The 22,065-nt window shown below is 42.9% G+C and overlaps 1 protein-coding gene across 8 annotated transcripts in view; it reads left to right on the plus strand.

Annotated features, from left to right (window-relative positions):
- The window catches only part of GALNTL6 (polypeptide N-acetylgalactosaminyltransferase like 6), an 818,464-nt gene that overhangs the window by 287,627 nt on the left and 508,772 nt on the right, over window positions 1–22,065 (plus strand). For all 8 annotated transcript variants that reach the window (XR_008308564.1, XR_008308563.1, XR_008308565.1 and 5 more), the window contains one exon: window positions 16,767–16,875. Coding sequence is in view for 5 of the 8 variants with exons in the window: in XM_053255921.1 (XP_053111896.1) it covers window positions 16,767–16,875 (109 nt within the window). In the remaining 3 variants the exon portion in view is untranslated. The remainder of the gene's footprint in view (window positions 1–16,766; window positions 16,876–22,065) is intronic.

Here is a 22,065-nt window from a genome sequence, read left to right on the forward strand (position 1 = left end):
CGGCTACAGGAAACAATGAGTGTTTCAGAGGCGTTTGGGTCTGTCAGGGATGGTGAGTGGTGGGACAGTAGACTGTCACCCTGATGTGGAAACACTGTAGCTCATTGGTAGGACCCATGTTTGGCATGCAGAAGGTCTTGGGCTTAAGTCAGGCATTTCCAACTAGGCTGGGAAAGACTCCATATGAAACCTGGATGCAATAATGAATGTTGAACATAACGTGTGAATAGGGCTAATGTCTGTGACAATTCTCTGTAAAGCTTAAATATACCTAAGATAAGCACAGTGCCAATCCACAACAGTAATTGGCGGTAACACAGTCCTCCTCATTTTGCGATGTTAATGACCCCCTATAGTGGGAGAGGAAATAGTCATCTCTGGTTCAAGCCTGAACTGATAGAATCAAACTTCCTGATAATTTCAAATTCAACAGTTTCATGCTGGAGTTTCTCTTAGAATCCTTTATTAAACAGTTTTGACCTTTAGGCCAACAGCAGAGTGTCCTAGGAGGCTGAAATGTTCTCCCACTGGTTTCTGAAGGTTAGTTTATTTTTTAATGTCTGATTTGTGTCCATCTATTTTTTGCAGAGAGACTGACTAGTTTGCCCTGTGTAGGAGGACATTGTTGGCAGGCAGTAACATACATCACTTGCTTCAGCAGGTGAATATGCCCCAGATGGTATAGCTCAGGGATTCCCAATCTGTGGTACTCCAGATATTCCTGAACAACAGCTCCTATTATTCCCAGCTACAATTTATTGTGGCATAAGATGATGGGAGTTGTAGTACAGCAGCATCTGCAGTACCACTGATTTGGAACCCCTGGTATAACTGATGTTATTAGATTCTGCAACATTGTTACCTGGATATGGGGACAAAGTTGATATCTCAAGTTGATGGGGACAAAGTTGCGGATGACACTCAGCTCTATCTCTCCTTGTCATCTGATCCTAGGGAGGCGGTGGATGTCCTGAATCGGGGGCTGGAGGCCGTGATGGGTTGGATGTGGGCTAACAAACTGAAATTGAATCCGGATAAGACGGAGGTACTGTTGGTCAGTAGGAGAGCCAATCGAGATGAGGAGATTTTACCGGTTCTGGATGGGGTTGCACTCCCCTTGAAGGAGCAAGTACGCAGCTTGGGGGTACTACTGGACCCGGCTCTGCTTTTGGAAGCTCAGGTGGAGGCGGTGGCCAGGGGTGCCTTTGCACGGCTTCGGCTGGTGCGCCAGCTGCGTCCCTTTCTCGAGAAGGCAGATCTGGCGACAGTTACCCACGCCTTAGTCACGTCGCGGCTGGACTACTGCAACGCGCTCTACATGGGGCTGCCCTTGAAGAATATCCGGAAACTGCAGCTAGTGCAAAACGCGGCAGCGAGGGTTTTATCTGGAGCTGCCCATTGGGACCATATCACCCCCATTTGGAAGGAGCTGCACTGGCTGCCGGTTCGTTTCTGGGTCCAATCCAAGGTGCTGGTTTTGACCTTTAAAGCCCTAAACGGTTTGGGCCTGGGGTATTTGAGGGACCGCCTGCTCCCAAGGGTTGCTGCCCGCTTGACGAGGACATCTGAGGGGGCCCTGCTCCAGGTGCCGACAATGAGGGAGGCTCGGCTGTCGTGCACTCGGGACAGGGCCTTCTCTGTTGCTGCTCCTAGACTCTGGAATGCTCTCCCAGTGGCCATTCGTTCCTCAGACTCCATCACAGCTTTTAGAAAGCTTTTAAAGACTTGGCTTTTTACCCAGGCTTTTACATAATCGTTTTTACTGCTGCTTCTGTGTGTTTTTATCTGTTGTATTGTTTTAATCCCTGTGTTATATGCTTTTATTGCTTGATGTTTTTATTGCTTTTTATTGTATGTTTTAATTTTTGTAAACCACCTTGGGGCTTTCTTTTAACGAAAGGCGGTATAGAAATGTAAAAATAAAATAAATAAATAAATATCTGGATTTACTGCAGGTTTCTGGCCCTGTGTTATGTCTCTGTTATATTGTCTGGTGTTGCTGGTGAGTAGCTCTTTCAGAATAAGAAAATCTGCCTGTAAGCAAGGATAAGCATTCTTCCCAAGACCTGTAAGTGAGAAGGATCATTGTCAGGTCTGTCCGATCCTCTAGGCCGACCTAGGTGGTTGCCTAGGGCCCCAATCCCTGAAGGCGGGAACAGCTCCCTGGGCAGGTCGAGTGAGCAGTGCCCATATCCTAGCTAATCTAAGCTTTTCCTAGCTGGAAAACTGGCATGCTTTCCTCCCCCCCCCCATTATGTTCTGTCCCTGCACACACCCCACCTTGCTCCGCTTTGTTACTGCTGGTTTCTGAAGTGCCCGGATCCAAAACCAGAGTACACGGTGTGCACAATGATTGGCTTGGCTGCAGTCAGGCCTCGTTAGTTTTAAAGGGAAGCTCTTCACAGTGCCATTAAAAGCTGCGTCTCAGGGAGTTTGGTTAGCCCTGAGGGTCCCAGAGTCTGCACTGCTGAGGGGAGGGAGGTAGCAGCAAGGGCACACATTGGGGAGGCTCTGAGATTCTCAACTCTCTTCTCTCTCCCACTGTATCCCCAAACCAGCGCGGTCTAGTCAGTTACTGATCATGTGCATCTCAAGTTAAAGCTGAGGTTCTGCCCTTCATGAAGGGGGATGGGCAACAAAGGCAAACTTCATTGAGGATGCAAAAAACCCCAAACACCCCCAGGACCTGTTCATTGCCCAGGATGAACAATAGGTCACGGGTGATTAGAGTACGGTAGGTTTATATGGGAGCTGTAGGTGACCACAAGTGGTGCTTGGTCATTTTTAGTGGCCTCAGTGTTTTCACTTCATTATGTAGGGAGAACAGGATGAAAGAACTGAATATATGCTTTGCCGTGTGCCAAATTCTACTCGTATTTCCTCATCCTATCTTTCAGTCTTCTGAACCCAGTCTTAATTGCAAGGTTGAAATGTAGTGTTTTCTAAGTCAGACCTCAGAATGTAAGTGCAAGTGTGAACAATCTTGCTAGCTGAAGTTGTAATTGGATTCTCCACTGGCTACTTCACCTGCCTTTATGTTTTTGTACTATGGTAATGAATTTCTTCTAGCAGATCCCATGTAACTTTTTGCTGGGCAAGACCATTGCAAAATGGATTGAGATACAAGTTTACTCTGTATTTAAATATGTAGATTAAGATTTGAATATGAATAACCTGTTTGTGATAAGTGTCTTAAATGAATCTGAATATCCTGCTTGCATTGGTGTATTTTATTTTATTTTTGCACTGGCAAGAAAGGAACCTCACATGCAGGCCTTTTTATTATAGAAGTTTGAATTTCCATGACGCATTACCATCTTTAGCTGAAGGAGCCCCTTCATGGAGTGAAATTAAAACAAATTAATTACTCAATGGAACACAGCTGTTTCTAAACTTCATCACTCAAATGTCATCAGCAAAGAAGCCATGTTTTGTTTCTCTGAGGAATCTGATAAAAATCTGTAAGTGAGTCTCTTTGATAATCATGCATCTTTTTGGCTCATCATATTTCTCCATAATTGAACCAGATGTTAAATCTTCTCCAGAGGAGATGGATCTTCTGAATCCATGTAGTACTTTATTAGACTGGCATCTCATAGGGTTTGCAGGTTAATGTGAAAATCAAATGGTGAAACAGACATTGCGTGTAATGCCGCTGTGTTGGTAATCCCTCCTGGCCCAAACTACTTAAAAATATGCCGGCTGCAGATGTCTACCAGGTGTAGCAAATGGCTAGAGGATATGCTATTCTGGGAATATTTGAGAACCACTAAAAAAAAGATGTTTGCATGCACAACTGTGTTTCAGTCGTACAAGAGAGAGAACTGTAGGAGCCAGCAGAAATTTCTTTCTAAACATCCTTATATATGACAGGCCAAATGAAAAGTGAGTACTTAGAAGCACAACTGCATATTGCATGTGCTCACAAACTTATAGACATTTAATTGGTAATGTTGGTCTTCAACTGTAGAGGTCATGCCCTAGCCAAAATGGGTCATATCGACAGTACAACCATAATTTACTTTTGTTTATGTTTTATGAGAAGAAGAAAGAGAGGAAGAGAGGGAGAGAGTGGAAGGAAGGAAGGAAGGAAGGATAAATAAAGGCAGATAGGCAGATAGAGAGAAGACTAAGAGGGCAAAACAAAGTGCTTGAGCCTGCAAAGGTTGATGACGATTGAAAAGTACAGCACAGTTATACATGCTTTAAAGAATCTAAGAACATAGTGTACAATTATGGAATTAATTGAAAATTTGTTATGAATATGCTACAAAATGCTACATTCTATTTTCTGCTCTTATTTTCCATCCCTAGTAAGCTGACAACAATGAAAAATAGCATTATTGATATTTTAATCATGCATCAATAAGTATGGACTCAAGATCATCAGGGATGTGTGTATGTAGTGCCTGCAGAGCTTAGACTGCACACTTTGAATACATAGTAGAGATGGAGGAAGTGTGCATACATTTACAGCTTTTGCATCATTTAGACTTCTCCAAGATCCAGATTTATTTATTTATTTTTAAAAGGATTGACATTTTTATTTTTTTAGCAGGGTCCAAAGAAAGGGAATGGCAGAGAGACTGACCATGCTTGAGAAGTGCAGAAATCAAAGCGTAAGAGGAGCGTTACTGCATTTTTGCCCTCTCTTTATAGTTTTTTAAAAACACAGACAGGTGCTGCTGCCCACATTGTCTAAGCTTGCAGGGGAGGAAGGCCTGTAGCTCAGTGGAAGAGCATGTATGCTTTGCTTACAGAAGGTCCCAGGTTCAATCCCTGGCATGACCAAGTAGCGCTGGGAAGGACTGTTGTCTGAAATCTTGGAGAGCTGCTGCCAGTTAAAGCAGACCAGGGGGTTCCCAATTTATGGTACTCCAGATGTTGCTGAACTACAGCTCCCATCATACCCAGCCACAATAAATTTGGCTGAGGCTGATGGGAGTTGTAGTTCAGCAATATCTGGAGTACCACAGATTGAGAACCCCTGGAGTAAACAGTACTGAGCTAGATGGACCAACAGTCTATCTCATTATGAGGCACCTTCCTCTATAACTTACTGTATGCTTCTTAAAAACATGGCAGCTAGCAATTACAGTAAGCAATGTTGAGAATTTAGTACTTGCACATGCATCTGGAATCCTATAGAAAACGCCATGTGGGGGGAGCTTTTCATAAATTTTAAATAAAAATAAAAATTTCTAATTTAAAAACATATAAATTTATATTAACCCTATATTAGTTTATCCCCAGTCTTGAGTCCCTGCATGTAGTAATCAGAAGCGTACTGCGATGGAACAAGGAGGAAACATGTTTGGCTGTTAAGTCTTATAGCTACTGACAATCCTATCATCCATGTGTTTGTTCTTTTAAAAAGTCCTCTAATCACCAATTTAGAGTCTGAATAGATGTGTATTACAGTTCTCTGCATGGCTGCAAAATGCAAATGAATGGGTCATGCTTCTTTGCAAGCAGCTCCATGTTCAGTCTTTTCTGCATGCCAAACGCAAACTTATCAGGCAGAAGATTTCTAGTCTACCTTTGGCTCTGATGTTAGCTTTCCAAATAAAAGTTCTCATGTGAGGACATGTTCAAAGATAAGCCCCCACCCCCACCCCCGCAAAGTATCCTGATATTGCACAGCCTTGTGAGAACTGTACCATGTGTTTTAAGGGGGAAAATGGCAGTTTAGGCCCCAAATAGCTGAGCATAACCAGAGTGGTGAGAAAGCAGCCTAGCAAGAGGTCTGGGGACAGTTCTTTAGGTTTGAAGAACAACAAGGATTTGTTTAAAGAAAAGGTTACAAACAAATGTGAAAAATTCTGCCGCTTATTTCAGCTGTAGCTCATGGCTGAAGAGAGAGCCCAAAACAAACAGCCATCTCTGGAGAGACAAAACTATGAGACATTGCAGCTGAGAGATGCTGCCAGAGTCCTAGCTCCAACAGTGTTCATGTGAAAGTTTAAACTGCTTGTAAGTAGATGGCCATCCCAAGATTTTTGTAGCAGTGGCTGACATGAGAAACATGCTGATGGCGCCGTAAAACTCTATTGCAGGGCTGCAGCAAAGCTGAAAGATAATCCCAACACTTTGTAAAGCCAGCAAACGCCCTAGCAACATTACTATAGCCCTCTTCAGATGTTATAGATTGTAAGCATGAGAGCCGCTCACAAGGAGGACAGCAGAGAGGAAGTCCTGCCCCTCACTGTCTGTCAGCCTCCATGTCTGACGACTGTGCTTACAGTGCTGTTTGTCTGAACATCATAATTGCAGGCCATCACACTTGCAGCACTACTCTTTCAAACAAACAGCAGCATACGCGTGGTTGTCGGTAGCGGGTAGTGAGTGACAGCAGGGGCCAGGACTTCCTTTCTGCTTTCCCCCACGAGAGCAATGCTCACACTTACAATTTATAACATCTGAAGAGGACTCCTATTTATCCCCATTGTTGTGAATGTAGATAAATATGCTGCTTGGCCAGTTGCCGGTTTTTAATTGTGTTGGGGCTTTCCTCTGGATTTGCTGCAAGCCTGCAATGGAGTCTTATGGGTCCATTGGCATGCACATCATGTCGGCAACTGCCACCAAACTTAATCTTTGTATAGTGTATGCACTTACAGGTCTGTACACATGTACATATTCATACGATTACATTTGATGCAAATTCAGAAGGATAACTTCCTGTCTATACCCAGAATTTGAGGGGGCCTATACCCAGGTTCATTGTTAAATGGAACATATGTACAGTCATTCACTAAATCAAAACCATGTACATTAATAGACAGCTGAGCGCATATGCAATATAATGTCTGAAAAGGGTTGAGTTGTAAATACTTGACATCACAGGACTTGCAATAGCTCTTCAGTTACTCATAGAAGCTACAATACTGCTGACAGTAGTGAATGTGTATTTGCAGCTATTGAAGACTATTTGCCTGTATTGAAGCACAGAAATATAATTCACTAATATAATCATCATTACATTTCCAGAATATACATTGGCAAATAACTGTGCTGTATTAAATAAAATTCACCTGGCTTTCACTAGCAATATTCTTTCCTCAGTTTGGACACATTTATTATTTCTTTAAGGGTTGCTTTGATACATCTTTCTGAAATTATTATTTGGCTGAAGAAGGCCATAAACATATTTACTCAAACACAGTTCATAAAACACAGACATAAGCAGCTTTTTCAGAGTGTACATACACATCTTTATGTTTCTCCCTTTGTATTTGACCAAAACACTTCAAAGGATGCATCCCTAGAAGATTTGATTAAAATTGTTTTCCTAAAATAATCCTTTGAGAAAAGCAATTGATTGTGGCATATCGCAATAGCAACAACTTTATTACTAGGGATATTGCTGAATTCTGACTAAACCTAGATTTTGGCCAGCTATATGGAGCAAATTTTATATGGAGCCCTCTGTATATTCTGTTTGCAGCAGCTTTTGTTTCATTCATTCATTCATTCTTTATTTATTTATTCGATTTCTATACCGCCCTTCCAAAAATGGCTCAGGGCAGTTTACATAGAGAAATATCATCATCCTTGAAGAAGATGACCTCAAAACAGTGGTGCATCAGCTGATAACTTCCCGGCTTGACTATTGCAATGCGCTGTATGTGGGGCTGCCTTTGTATGTAGTTTGGAAACTTCAGTTAGTTCAAAATGTGGCAGCCAGATTGGTCTCTGGGCAACCCGGAGAGCCCATATTATGCTTGTCCTGAAACAGTTACACTGGCTGCCAATATGTTTCTGGGCAAAATACAAAGTGCTGGTTATTACCTTTAAAGCCCTTTAAAGCTTAGGTCTGAGTTATCTTAGAGAGCGTCTTCTTCTGCATGATCCCCACTGTAAGGTCATCTGAGGAGGTCCATCTCCACTTACCACCAGCTTGTCTGGTGGTGACTCAGAGGCAGGCTTTCTTTGTAGCTGCTCCTGGGCTGTGGAATGCACATCCAGCAGAAATCCATAACTTGAGTTCATTACTGTCTTTCAGGAGAGCCCTTAAAACCTACCTGTTTGGCCTGGCCTTCCAGGGTTTTTAAACTACTGTAAAGTGTTTTAAATGGTTTGAAATGGATGCCCTTTCCCCCCCAGAGTTTTTAGCTGTTTGCATGTTTAATTGGTTTTATTCTGTTTTTATAGTTTTGATTTTAATTGTTAACTGGTTTTAATTGTTTTTATCCTGTTGTAAACCGCCCTGAGCCATTTTCGAAGGATGTTATATAAATCAAATGAATGAATGAATGAATAAGATGGTTAGTGCATTCCCCTTCCTTCTGCATTATTGGTATGTATGGACAAATATCTAAACAAAGGAAACTTTGTGGGCTACAACTACAGAAGCACAAAAGTGTGTGTGTGTGTGTGTGTGTGTGTGTGTTAGCCACTCAGAAACAGCATCCTAGACTCTTAAACCGAGACTCTTACAGCAACCGTGACTCTTAAATAGAAGCTCCTTTACCCTTAGGCAGCACCAAGTCAAGGAAACTATTTTCTAAAATGCTTTAAAATAATCTTGTTAAGCCATAGAGGAACTTCAAAAGAAAAGGCCCCTTGGTTGTTCAGCTGCTGACAAGGAAAATCAGGAGCTGAGGAACTGCAGACCGCTTCAGATTTTCACACTCCCTTAATTTAAAATTCCCTGCTTGCCTCATGGAACATGGTTCTGAAGTTTTGGGAAATTCCTAAAAACCTGCTTCAGGCTTCCCAAGTAAGAAAAAAAATTCTCTGACTGTGTCATGCAGGGAGAAAATTGCATTAAATCTAATCCCCAAAGGGTCACTAATGTTCATTTCCCCCCAACAGGTCTCATTAGAAGAATGATTATGTCTGAATTCTCCTCTTCAGAAATGACTTCCCAGGTCATTGTACTTAATTCCTCTGTACAATTAGGGGATGGAGATAAAGCTTCAAAAGTCACTGTGATACGGATTTGTCATCCCCCCTCCCCTTACTGTACCTATTATGGCGAATGTAATGAGACAAATCTCTGCATAGTGCTGAACAGCTTGCTTTTACCATGGATGCTTAAAAAGGCCCATAATCGGCATTGCTGGGAAAGTGCCCATCAGTGTTATAGGAGTGGGAAGGGGAAAAGTAGATGTGTAGATCTTTATTCCACTATGGGGTGAAGGAGGAATGTGCCTGAATCTGATTTTTGCAAGGATGGTAATACAGCATCATCCCTTGCTTGCCCCATAGTGGTGGCAGCTTTGGATCCCATGGGGCAAAGTCAGTGGAGGCAAAGGGAAGCCAGTATGGTATAGTGGTTGGCAGGCTAGCCTAGGATGGGAGACCAGGGCATTCAGCCATGAAGTCCATTGGCTGACTTTGGGCCAGCTACTCTCTCCTCTCAAGCTAGCCTACCTCACAGGGGTGGGAAGAATCATGTACACACAACACCCCAGAGGTCCTTGAAGGAAGGGTTAGATTAAAAATGTAAAAAATAAGCTAAGGAAGGATTACGTGTTCCAAGAAAAACAAGCATTCTTCTTCCCCTGGTGCAACCCAGACAGCTTCTTGCATCTAAGGCAGACAGGGGGCAGCTTCATATAAGCCGCCAAAAGTCGATAGGAAGTCTGGGAGATAGAAGAAGTCAGGAAGAAAGCAGTACACATGCTCCTGAGCAGTGTGCCCTATGGACTCACTCAAGTCTGGTTGCCAACCCGTCAATCTGACCTGGTCAAGACAATTTGATAACCCTTGGTTATCAACTTCAGGCTGGAGTTGGTAACAAGTTGGGTTGGTGTCAGCAATCTGGCCACCCGGTAGGGAAGTATAGGATAATAGTTCACCAAAAGACCAAACTGGGTTGCAGAAGCGATACACGGCTTGGAAATATTTCTCTCTCTAACTCAGGCTGAAAGCTGTCGACACCAGGGATGACAAACATTGTCTTCCAGCGACTAACTGCAAGCTGTAGACATGCTTTATAGTCCAAGCTGATAACTCTCAGCTGGCAGGGATTCAAGGCTTATCAGCCCTCTGCAAGAGGCGCTTACTTCTCCTGATGGTTTCCAGCTGTGTCCGCCGTCTTGTGACGTGCCTCAGCTGTGGAGTCAATGGGGGTTGCCTGCACAGATCATCCTCCGGTTCATCTGTTGCTGTCTCTGCTGCCTCAGACTGCTGTGCCTGCTCTGAAACATCAGCCGGACCTGCCTCAGCCGTCTCTTGGGAACCGACAGCCAGGCTCTGCCCCTCAGGCACCCCTGCATCGGCTGAAGGACTGTCAGCTTCCCCTTCCTCCTCACTATCTGAGAATGAGTGCATGACAGTTGGCCAGTTGAGCCAAATTCAAACCAGATCATTGGTCCGCTAGCTGGTTCAATTCGAACTGGCCCCCAATTTGGTTCAACGATTGAACCAGATCAGGCCACTTAGGAACCAGTTCAATTTGGTTCGAGCAAAGGGGAGAACCTTGCCTTTAAAATACTTCTAACAGTGGGTGGGGGCAGGCGGTGAGAGGGCACATTACCACCGGTGGTGGCAGCGGCTGCTCTAAACTCCGGACTGGGTCTGGTGGCTCTCAGGAATAAATGAACTCTCAGGAAGAGAGTTTAAATTGTTTAGGTAACGCTGTGAAAATCTACTAACCTTTAATTATTATTATTTTATTATTTAAAATATTTATACCCCGCCCCTCCAGTACATTACTGCACGGGGTGGCTCTCAGTCTTTATAAAACAGTTACAATATAAGATCAGACTAATAAAATTAACTGAATTAAACAAGTTAAAAATCCAAGCTAAAACCATAATCAAAATTAGCTTTTAAAATTCCAAATTAAAATCTTAAAGCTAAAAACTAAGAATTATAAAAACTAAAAACTAAAGAACCTACCAGATATATACAAGTGAAGCATTAAAAAACCTCTTTAAGAACATGTGTTTTTAGTTTTTAAAAAAACACTGAGAGAGAGAGGGAGGGTGTTCTGAAGTCGAGGGGCCACAACCAAAAAGGCCTTCTCTCTAGTCCCCACCAATCGGATCTCTGTTAGTGCCAGGGCCATGAGCAGGGCCTGAGATGATGAGCAGAGGGCCCTGGCAGGTTAATATGAGTGAATGCCATCCAACAGGTCCCCTGGCACCAAGCCGCGTAGGGCTTTAAAGGTCAATGCCAGCACATAAATCTTAGCATACAGGTCAGAATGGATGTGAGCAATTTTATCCGCAAAATGTAACACAAATTGGTCACAGCAGGCTGCCGACAGTTCTGCTTGATGGTCTTTGGGGTCCTCACCTAGGAGGCCCTGAACCACTCGAAAAAGCTCCACTGGACAACATTGAGCAGATGCAATGGTGGCGGAAAAGTAGGATTTCTTCGCTGCCATCACCGCCATAGAGTAGGCCCTAATATGGGCTCTAGCCTGTGTTCGGTCACATTCATTCTGAGTTTTCCTCCAACGATGCTCAAGCCATCTACCAGCCTGCTTCATTGTCCACATCTCACCTGTATTCCAGGGAGTCGCTTGGGCTCAGTGTGTCAGGAGAGGACGCTTAGGCACAACTGTGTCAATCACCTGACCCAACTCTTCCTCATACCAAAGGAAGACCAGGCCATCAACAGGATCGTCCACTCTCTCAGCAGGAAGCTCCCCCAGAGCCATCAGGAATCCATTAGGATCCATAAGCCTCTGAGGGCAGCCTCCGATGGCAGACCATCCAAACTGGCCCCTCACCCCTGCAAAGGTGTTTTGGGTCCACCCTCAGTACTATCTTCACCGGATAATGATCCATCCATGATAACGATATTGAAGCATCTTAGACTATCCTTGGAGCACCACTGTCCATCATTGACCCAAAGACTAAGTCAAGTGTATGGCCTGCCACATGTGTGGGACCAGAAATTAGTTGAGACAGGCCCACGGTCATCATGGAGGACATGAAGTCCTGAGCTGCACCGGACAAAACCTTTAAGGCACATTCACATTCTTTTGTCAAATCTCAGATATGATAAGACATTGTTTTAACAAAAACTCATAACAACATTCAACAGTTTTGGTGGGGATGATAATATCATGAAATTATTTCAGTTTTTAGAAATGTAGAAAAAGAGTGTTGCCACCGTCCTAGTAGGGGTCTTGTGTCTTTGAATGATGGCATGACAGGTAGCAATGAAGCAGGCAAGACTTTTCCCATTATTGTGTCTCAGTTTACAACAAAATTGTAGAACCCGGTGGGAGGGGGAAGAGTTTCAGTCCTACAAATAAAAAGGTAGTGCTCAATAAAACAACATTAACTGAACATTTACCTTCTCCAGTTTTGGAAGTAATCTTTTTTGTTCCATTTGGGTTGCCTTGGCACTGGTTCACATAACTGAAAACCTGTTCAAATGAATTGGGTTCTTATGGGTTGGTCAGAGGTAGGAGATGCAGGTTTGACCCGGGCTTTCTGGTTCTGGCTGTGTACACTGGTTGACATCCAGACTCAATTACTCATAAGTAGTCCCACTGAAATTAATGGTAAACTTTAGTCATGACTTATTTGTCCAACTAATTTCACTGGAGCTACTCATGAGTAATTTAGTTTGGCTGTCATCCACTAATTCCCCTTTTTTATATCTCTTCAGCCACTGTGTTTGCACTACTTTATACAGATCTTCACTTCAATATACCTGTTATAATGACTATGATCAACTGGAGATTAATCAAAAACACATAATTATTCAAAGCTCTCTGACTTTTTGACTTCCTTTTGCATTTCATTAACCCCTGACTGAAATAAGTTACGGGGTGAGCTCAGGAAAGCTTAGTGTGAATAAAGATCTCAAAGGAGAATTATTTAAAGTTTCTCATATAGGAAGATAAACATATGCCTTGAACAAAAGCAGCTTGTGGAGTGAGGTAACCCACCACCAAGACCTCTACTGACTCCTTTGCATCCTGATTTGTACAAGTGTGTGTGTTGAGGAGTGAGTTATTCAATCATAAACCTTGGTGGTATTTCCAGTGATTGATTCTGTTAGTTAAGTCATAATTCCTGTCAGAATAAAGGCAATATAAGTTTGTATATAAATTCCTAAAGGCAAAGTTGCTGTAAAATCCTTTACTCCTTTTTGTAAATGAAGATTTCCATTCCTTGCTGAAATCAGGCTTTGGGCTTATTAATATTGGGCAGTTGAAATTGCTATATTATCCGGGGAAATTTGAAATTCTTCAGGGAGTTTGCTGAGCAGTTAAACGAAAGTTTTCTGCCATCAGGGGGAAAAGAAACTATTTCAAGCGATCAAGGGAAAGCAAATAAGCATGACTGACAAGGCTAAAGCTGACTAGTAGAACGTTTGTCTATTTAATGTACAGCTTAAGCAATGGAAAATATCAGAGGATAAATGTAGCCATGCTATTTCCCCTTTGGTCTTATAACATTTCATAAGCAGCTTGTTATTTGTAGTCCCACTTTCAAAATATAGGCAAGAGAATCTTCTTTGGAACTTCAATAAGCAAAGATGATTGTCAGCTTAATTGGCAGGCGGAAGAACTAGGCTCTGTATTAATTTATTTGTTGGGCTTTAAAGAGTTGTGAATCTGTTAATTGTTATATATATATCCACAGTTTGTTTATATATATATATATATGTATTCCACAGGTTTTTTTATACACACACACTGTGGAATAGCAATCCTTTTTTATGTTAGGGTAATTATCTTCTGATATTGCATTTCTTTTCTAATCACCCTCTTACTATACAGAAGAGGTATCAGTCTTCAAGTCAGTCGGCTTAAAACTACAATCATCAATACCATGGCCACAAGCACTATGAATGGAATTCCAACCTTGCAATAATGACTGTAATTCCAACCATGATCATTGTTGATAAAATGAGCACATAATTACAGGTTGTTTGTTCTCTTAGTTTTTAGACCTTGTAACTTTCCTTGGACACTCTTGAAGTGCAAAGGCAGGATACAAATGTGAGGAAGAAATAAAGAAATAGTAAGGATGCTTGTAACATTTTCCTCCTTTAATTTCACTAGAGTGAAATTAAATAGCATTGAAATCTGTGGTACTTCTGCAGCATTGCTGGATATTTGCTTAATTGATAAAACAAAGGACTCTGGCTGTGGGGCTTGCCTAGGAACCATGTCACTGAACATTATGAGGCTTACTTCCAAATAGACATATATAAGATTCAGCCGTTAAGGAATCTTTCCTTACTTTTATTTTTAAAAGCAGCCTAATTCTGTGTATATCTACTTGAAAGCAGGGGCATCATTACAGGGTGGCCCATGGAGCACAGACCCCCAATGAATTGCTTAAAGTCCTGGATCACATCAGCCCTGGGCTAGTATAGTGAAATGTTTTCTTAGCCTGTCAGATTTCCTTACCCGGTGATGTTTTCTGATGGACAAGAAAGTAATTTTTCATTATCCTCTCAGATTTCAGTATCTGAGCAAGTTTTTCTGATGGGTAATGCTTTCTGAGGGACTAGACTGAAATTTTTCAGCACCCATGCACATTCAACATTGGAGCAAGCTTTTCCAGTGGGAAATGTTTTCCGATGTACTGGACCATAATTTCTCATTCCTCTGTCAGATTTTAGTATTTTTCAGTAATGTTTTCTGATGGGCTGGATTATAATTTTTCATTATACTGTCAGATTTCATTTCCCCCAGTACCAATTCACATTTCAATACTAGGGTAAGCTTTTCTGATGGGTAATATTTTATGATGGACAAGACTGACATTTTTTATTAGCCTATAAGATTGCATTGCTGAGTTAGGTTTTTCTGATGGGTGATGTTTTAGGATGACTGTACCATAATTTTTCATTACTTTCAGATTCTAGTACTTATATACACTTGTCTGATGGTTTATGCTTTTTTATGGACTAGACCATATGTTTTCATTATCCTGTCAGATTTCAGTATTGGGATAAGCTTTTCTGATGGCTAATGCTTTCTGATGGACTGGACCATAATTTTTCATTTCTCTATAAGGGTAAAAGTCACTGTTTACAAACAGAGAGACTGAACATGCTCTTTAATTGCCCATTTAAATACAGTGGGGCTTCTTTCAGGGCCGCACAACTCAAATGCCCTACTGGGCCGGAACCATCCACGACTTGGCGTGCAGGGGCCAAAGTCAATTTTAGCACATTACATTAAAATTAAAAATATTATTGGTTATTTGTGGATCTTTTCCCCTGTCAATGGACCCATAGTTTCAAACAAGGATAGTGGCCAGAGAAAAGGTCTTGTCCCTGCTCAGTCAGTGTGGTCGCTGGAGTGCATGTCAGCCCCAAACAAATGTCAAGTCCTCTCCTCTCCCTAAATAGTCATTGCTTTGAGGCTGCAATCCTAGGCATGCATACATGGAAGTAAGCCTTGTTGGGAACACCATGGAACACATTTATAAAAAAAACATGCATAGTACGGCGCTCTAAGGCAGTTTCCAGCTCCTGTGTTGCTGCAGGATACCTGGGGGCCAGTAAAATAGCCCCTGCGGGCCGAATCCGGCCCCCGGGCCTTATGTTGTGCAGGCCTAGAAGCGCTGTTAAACACAATTGGACTATTTCCAAGAGGAGCATTGCTAGGCACTTGAAATATTTGGGGTCCAGGCCTACAGCCTCCCTTTTAATGATTAAACGCAAGCATATTCCCCCAAGAATAATTCCATATGCTTTTTAAAGTCTCTAATATTATACTACAGCACCTCTGAAGCAGCAAAGAACTAGGTGAGGCTAGGAGCTCTCTCCCATGCTCTAGGTAGGTGCCTCCACTGCTGCACTTCCCTTCTGGAAGAGGTCATGAAGGTGGCTGATATAAAGCCAGTATAGATAACCTTTTTCTTAGCCTGTCAGATTTTCTTCACGTATGCAACTGAGCATGCTCAACTGCAGTAGAACATGCTCAGTAAGATGAAAGGAAGCAGTTTTCTTTCTTTTTTTCTGCGTGTGATGCTGGTCAGATTTTATTACCTTCTTCAAAATGGAAACAAATCCAAATTCTACATGGAAGCGTCAGATTTTCTTGCTTATGTTATTTGGCACCCAAATATCTCTGAAATACAATGGGACTACTTCTAATTTAAGTAACACAAAGAGGACATTCTTGAAGCAAGAGGAATAATGGGCAGAACTTCAAGCCTAATTACACTTGCACTGGTTTGGAAGCAGAGTTCTGCCACTAAAAGTCCCTTAAGGAAAACAATTTCACAAACTTCTCAAAGAAATTTCCTGAGAAATTCGTTTTCAGGTTTAAGGCAAGATTTCAAGTTTGGGTTCACTTCCAGCTCGCTGGGGGCAGTGGGGTGGGGGGACTTATCTGAACCAGTGTTCCTCTTTGGTCTGACTCCCTGCTGGAAATAGTTGCCTATTCAGTTCTATGGAAGTATTTATTTATTTGTCACATAATCAAGTTGTTCCATTTTGTCTACATTGGAATCTATTTTTTTCTTATAGCAACCCTTTAGTTAGGTGAGATAGGTTGGGCTGGGAGAAAAGTGATTTGTCAGGCACCAGATCAAAAACTCCACAGCTGTACACTGATTTGAACCTTAATTCCCACCCACCCCCATCTAAACTCACCACTCCAGCTTTCCCAAGGATATGTGTATAGAGCTTCACTTCCACTGCAGTGTATAGAGAAGCCAGCCTGTATATGCAAGAGTTCCAGATGTAGATTGTAGTGTATCTGGGGCTTCTGAATTGTACCCACCTTTGCATATGCTTTCAGCATTCGGCTTTCAGCAGAACAAGTGAGCATTTCCTGCCATTTTTCTTTTAGTCTATAATTATCCTTTTTCTTGTTTCTGCAGACATACCCAATGGGGCTTGGAGATGGACAGCTCTATACCTGGACAGATGGCTTGAAACGAAAGGACTGGCATGATCATGAAAGTATTCAAAAAGATGCCATGCGTTCAGGTGGGGTGCTTTGAGTCAATCAGCATTTTACCTTTTACCTTTGCACTGAGATACTTTTGCATTAGACCTGATTAAGCAATATTTGTTGGAATCTCTTTGGAGCATATTGTATACCTCAAGGATTTTCACATTATTTTAAGAAATGCTTACAGAAGTAGAAATGGTTTGTGAGTCGAGCGGGGGTTAAGCTCATCCCTGACTCAGTGCATCTCAGAGCTGACCATGGATGTGCATTGGGTTTCCCTGGTCATAACCAAACAATTTGCCCACTATACCATACTAGCTCAGGTATACCTATGTTTTTAATGTGTGCTTTGAGGATTGTGTAAGAGCCAGATCCTGGGCTATTGTGGATGGACTTAAGTGAAAATGGTTTGGATTCAAGAAAAACAGGCCCCCAGCCACTAAAACAATAAAAAGCTAAAACAAATTAAAAACAATATAACAACAATTAACAATTTAAAAACATTTTAAACCAGCAATTAAACAATTTACAGCAATTAAAAGCCCCAAAATCGGGTTAAAATTTAAAAACCCTGGAAAGCAAGGCCAAACAAATATGTTTTAAGGGCTCTCCTGAAGGCTAATAGAGAATTCAAATTACGGATTTCCGCAGGGAGCGCATTCCACAGCCCCAGAGCAGCTATAGAGAAGGCCCGCCTCTGAGTCGCCACCAGACGTGCTGGTGGTAACTGGAGACGAACCTCCTCAGATGACCTTAATGTGTGGTGGGGATCACGCAGAAGAAGGCGCTCTCTAAGGTAACTCGGGCCTAAGCCATTCAGGGCTTTAAAGGTAATCACCAGCACTTTGTATTTTGCCCGGAAACATATAGGCAGCCAGTGCAATTGTTTCAAAATAGGTGTAATATGGTCTCTCCGGGTTACCCCAGAGACCAATCTGGCTGCCGCATTCTGAACTAATTGAAGTTTCCGAACTACGTACAAAGACAGCCCCACGTAGAGCGCATTGCAATAGTCAATCCGGGAGGTTGCCAGCTGGTGCACCACTGTTTTGAGGTCATCCTCCTCAAGGAATGGCCGCAGCTGTCGAATCAGCCGAAGCTGATAGAAAGCACTCCTGGCCATGGCCTCCGCCTGAGATACCAGGCCTGGGTCCAGGAGTACTCCCAAGCTGTGCACCTGCTCCTTCTGGGGGAGTGTAACCCCATCCAGCACAGGGAGATCTAACTCACTCCTCAGATTCTGAGCCCCCACAATGAGCACCTCTGTCTTGCTTGGATTCAGCTTCAATTTGTTCTCCCTCATCCAGCCCATTACTGCCTGTAGGCAGGTATTTAAAGAGTGAGTGCCATTTCCTGAAGATGAAAAGGAGAAGTAGATTTGGTTGTCATCAGCATACTGATAACACCCAGCACCAAAACTCCTGATGACCTCACCCAGCGGTTTCATGTAGATAATGAAAAGGATTGGTGACAGAATGGAGCCCTGAAGGACTCCATATAATAGCTCCTGCTTTGAGGAGCGACTGTCACCAAGCTCCACCATCTGGGATCTACCCGAGAGATAGGAACGGAACCACTGCAAAGCAGTGCCCCCTATTCCCAACTCCTCCAGGCGACCCAGAAGGATACCATGGTCGATGGTATTGAACGCCGCCGAGAGATCCAAGAGGACCAACAGAGTCACACTCCCTCTGTCGATTCCCCGGTAAAGGTCATCCATCAGGCCGACCGAGGCTGTCTCAACCCCATAGCCCATTCTAAAGCCAGTTTGAAATGGGTCTAGATAATCAGTTTCCTCCAAAACTGCCTGGAGCTGGTTAGCCACCACCCTCTCGATTACCTTGCCCAGCCAGGGGAGATTGGAGATTGGCCTATAACTATCCATCGCTGAGGGATCCAGGGTAGGCTTCTTAAGAAGAGGTCTAACTATTGCCTCCTTCAGACAAGGAGGCACCCTACCCTCCCCCAGCGATGCATTTATGATATTAACTAGGCCATCTCCAACAATCTCTCCGCTAGATCGAAGCAGCCAGGTCGGGCAAGGAGCCAGAGAACAAGTGGTAGTCCGTACCTCTCCAAGCAGCTTGTCCATGTCATCAGGAGTCACAGATTGAAACTGATCCAACCTAACGCTGCAAGAGGGATTGCTGGATACCTCCCTCACAGACCCTGCAGAAATAGTGGAGTCCAAGTCGGCCCGAATACAGGAGATTTTATTCGCAAAGAACCCACTAAAGGCGTCACAGCAGAGTGTCTCTGGGAGCTGATTTGAGGCAGAAGGAGCAGAGATTATACTCCTCACCACCCGGGATAACTCTGCCATACGTGAACCCGCAGACGCAATGTGCGCCGACCAAAAACGCTTTTTTGCTGTGCACACTGCCATTGCATAGGTCTTCAAATGGGTTCTATGCTGCATCCTGTCAGATTTGAGCCGAGTTCTCCTCCACTTGTGTTCCACTTGTGTTGCCTACCAAGCCGCTTCATCCCCCGCAACTCCTCCGCTGTTCTTATGTTCTCACAATGAGGATACAATGGTGTCTGAGTGGGCACCATTTGCACTGCCCTGAGCTTTTTTGGAGAAAGGATAGGGTAAACATGTAATTAATAGTTGCACTTGCAGTGTGGGATGAAATACAAATGGAAAGTACTTTATGTTGCATTTCTGTAAAACCACGAATGTCAGTTTGATTAGCTACATTTACATTTTCTAAAATCTTGTTCTTAATTTTGTCATCTGCTAAGCAATGTTTGTTGCAGTAAACAAAAGTCAATCATTTTAGTGCAGCTGGGACATCACAGCTTCATTCTAATGAGAAATCAGTATTATCCTAAAAATAATCTTTCGTTATATCCCCTAAGGACTGAAATTAATAAGCGGAATTACATCTCTTGATTAGGAACTTGTTTAATATCCCCCCTTTTTTGGTAACAAACCAAATCATGTCATGCTGACAACTTCTTCACAAACATAGTTGTTAACTCATGCCTCTGTATCCCTTATGAACAGTTAGATGTGGGTGTCATTCATTATTAGATAAATAATATAAGTCTTTCCATACTTTATTTAGTACAATGATAGTGAGTCATAACTTTGATGTGCTGAAGTGGTTCCCACTGGTGCCAGCACAAACAGCAGAGCTCCAGCAAACCCCAGGCAATGCAATGTACATCCATTTGGTCACAGAACTGGGGAGTAAACCTGGTCTTGTGGTAGTGAGCATGAATTGTTCCCTTTGCTAAAAAGCATCTGCCTTGGTTTTCATGTGGATGGGTGACTACATGTGAATACTGTAAGACTCACGGATCCTTAGGGGATGGGGCCATAGCTTAGTGGTAGAGCATCTGATTGCATGCAGAAAGTCCTGAGTTCAGTTTCTGGCATCTCCCGATGTATTGCCACCGCTGGCGAGCTGGTGTGCAAAAGGTTGTTTGGGATTCGGAGACAATAAACTCAAACCAGTGTGAATGCTTAACAGAGGTTTTATTAAGCAAAGCTCAATAATAGTTTAAAGAAGGTCACAGAACAAAGAGCAATTACACATCCCTGGCACTGCTGAGACCTTGTCTGCAGGGAGTCCATTTGACAGACGGAACGTGACCCCTCAGTGCCCCTTGGTGTGCAGCACTGGTCCAGACCTCCTCAGCATACACAGAACTCCAAACTTTAGGGTGTCTGTGTGCCTCCCTTTATACTCTTAAACAGCACCCAGAGAAGACTGTGGGGCCCCCCATCAACTGCGTGCGTGTAAAATTTGGGCACTTCATTCTTTTCAACTAACATCTGGAGAAGGGAGTGATGGGCCTTTTTATCAGTAAAGTGTATGATCGGATGCCAAATACATTCCAGGCTTGGACAAAGCCTTACTCATCATCTCTAATTATTTTAGGAAACACTATCTGTGCCTAGCTGTGTTAATTGGCATTATTTATTTATTTATTTATTTATTCAGCATATTTTTATACTGCCCAAAATGCAAGTTCACTAGGCAGTTTACAGGACAATAAAAACCACCAATAAAAATTAAAATTTAAAAAGTTAAAACTATTAAAACACAATTAAAACAATATCTAATTAAAACCCTGGGTGAACAAATGTGTCTTGACTGCCCTTTTAAAAGTTGTAAGAGATGGGGAGACTCTTATTTCAGCCGAAAGTGTGTTCCAAAGCCTCAGGGCAGCAATGGAGAGACATTGCTCAGACATCAACCCTCAGACATTCCGGAAGGATACTATGGTCGATAGTATCGAAAGAGCCAAGAGGTCCAAAAGGACCAACAGAGTCACACTTCCCCTGTCAATTCCCAGTTGGAGATCATCTATCAGGCTGACCAAGGCAGTCTCCACCCCATAGCCCACCCAAAAGCCGGTCTGAAATGGGTCTGGATAATCAGTTTCATCCAAAACTGCCTGGAGTTGGGAGGCCACCACATTCTCAGTTACCTTGCCCGTCTATGGAAATTTGGAGACAGGCCTTTAGTTGCTCAACTCTGAGGAATCCAGGGCAGGCTTCTTAAGAAGTGGTCTAAATAATAATAATAATAATAATAATAATAATAATAATAATATGGTCTAATAATAAAGACAAGGAGGCATCCTACCCTCCCTCAGAGAAGCATTTATTATTTCTACCAGGCCTTCTACGACAACCTCCCTGCCAGATAGTATTAGCCACGTCAGGCAAGGGTCAAGAGAACAGGTGGTAGGCTGCATCGCTCCAAGCAGCTTGTCCACATCCTCAGGAGTCACAAACTGAAACTGATCCAGCCTAACCACATAAGAGGAGTCGCTGGATTCATCCGATTCAGACACTGCAGTAATTGTGGGGTCTGAATCCAAGTCGGCCCAAATATGAGGGATTTTATCCACACACAAAAACCATTAAATACATTACAGCGGGTAATAAATGGTTCCAAATTCTGATTCAAGGGAGGAGTGGGGCTCACTAGTCCTCTCATAACCCTGGACAACTCCACCGGACATGTACTTGTGGACGCAATATGGGCCGAAAAGAATAGCTTCTTTGCCACACGTATTGCCAGAGCATAGATCTTCAAATTTGCCCTATGATGTAATCTGTCGGATTCGAGTCGAGTCTTCCTCCACTTGCGCTCCAGTCTACCCCACCGCTTCAACCCCCATAGTTCTTCCGTATACCAAGGGGCCAATTTTGAAGTGGCTCGGAGAGGATGCTTAGGTGCGATCATGTCTACTGCCCTGGTGAG

Source organism: Hemicordylus capensis, chromosome 5 (assembly GCF_027244095.1).
Source record: "Hemicordylus capensis ecotype Gifberg chromosome 5, rHemCap1.1.pri, whole genome shotgun sequence".
Taxonomy (NCBI): Eukaryota; Metazoa; Chordata; class Lepidosauria; order Squamata; family Cordylidae; genus Hemicordylus; species Hemicordylus capensis.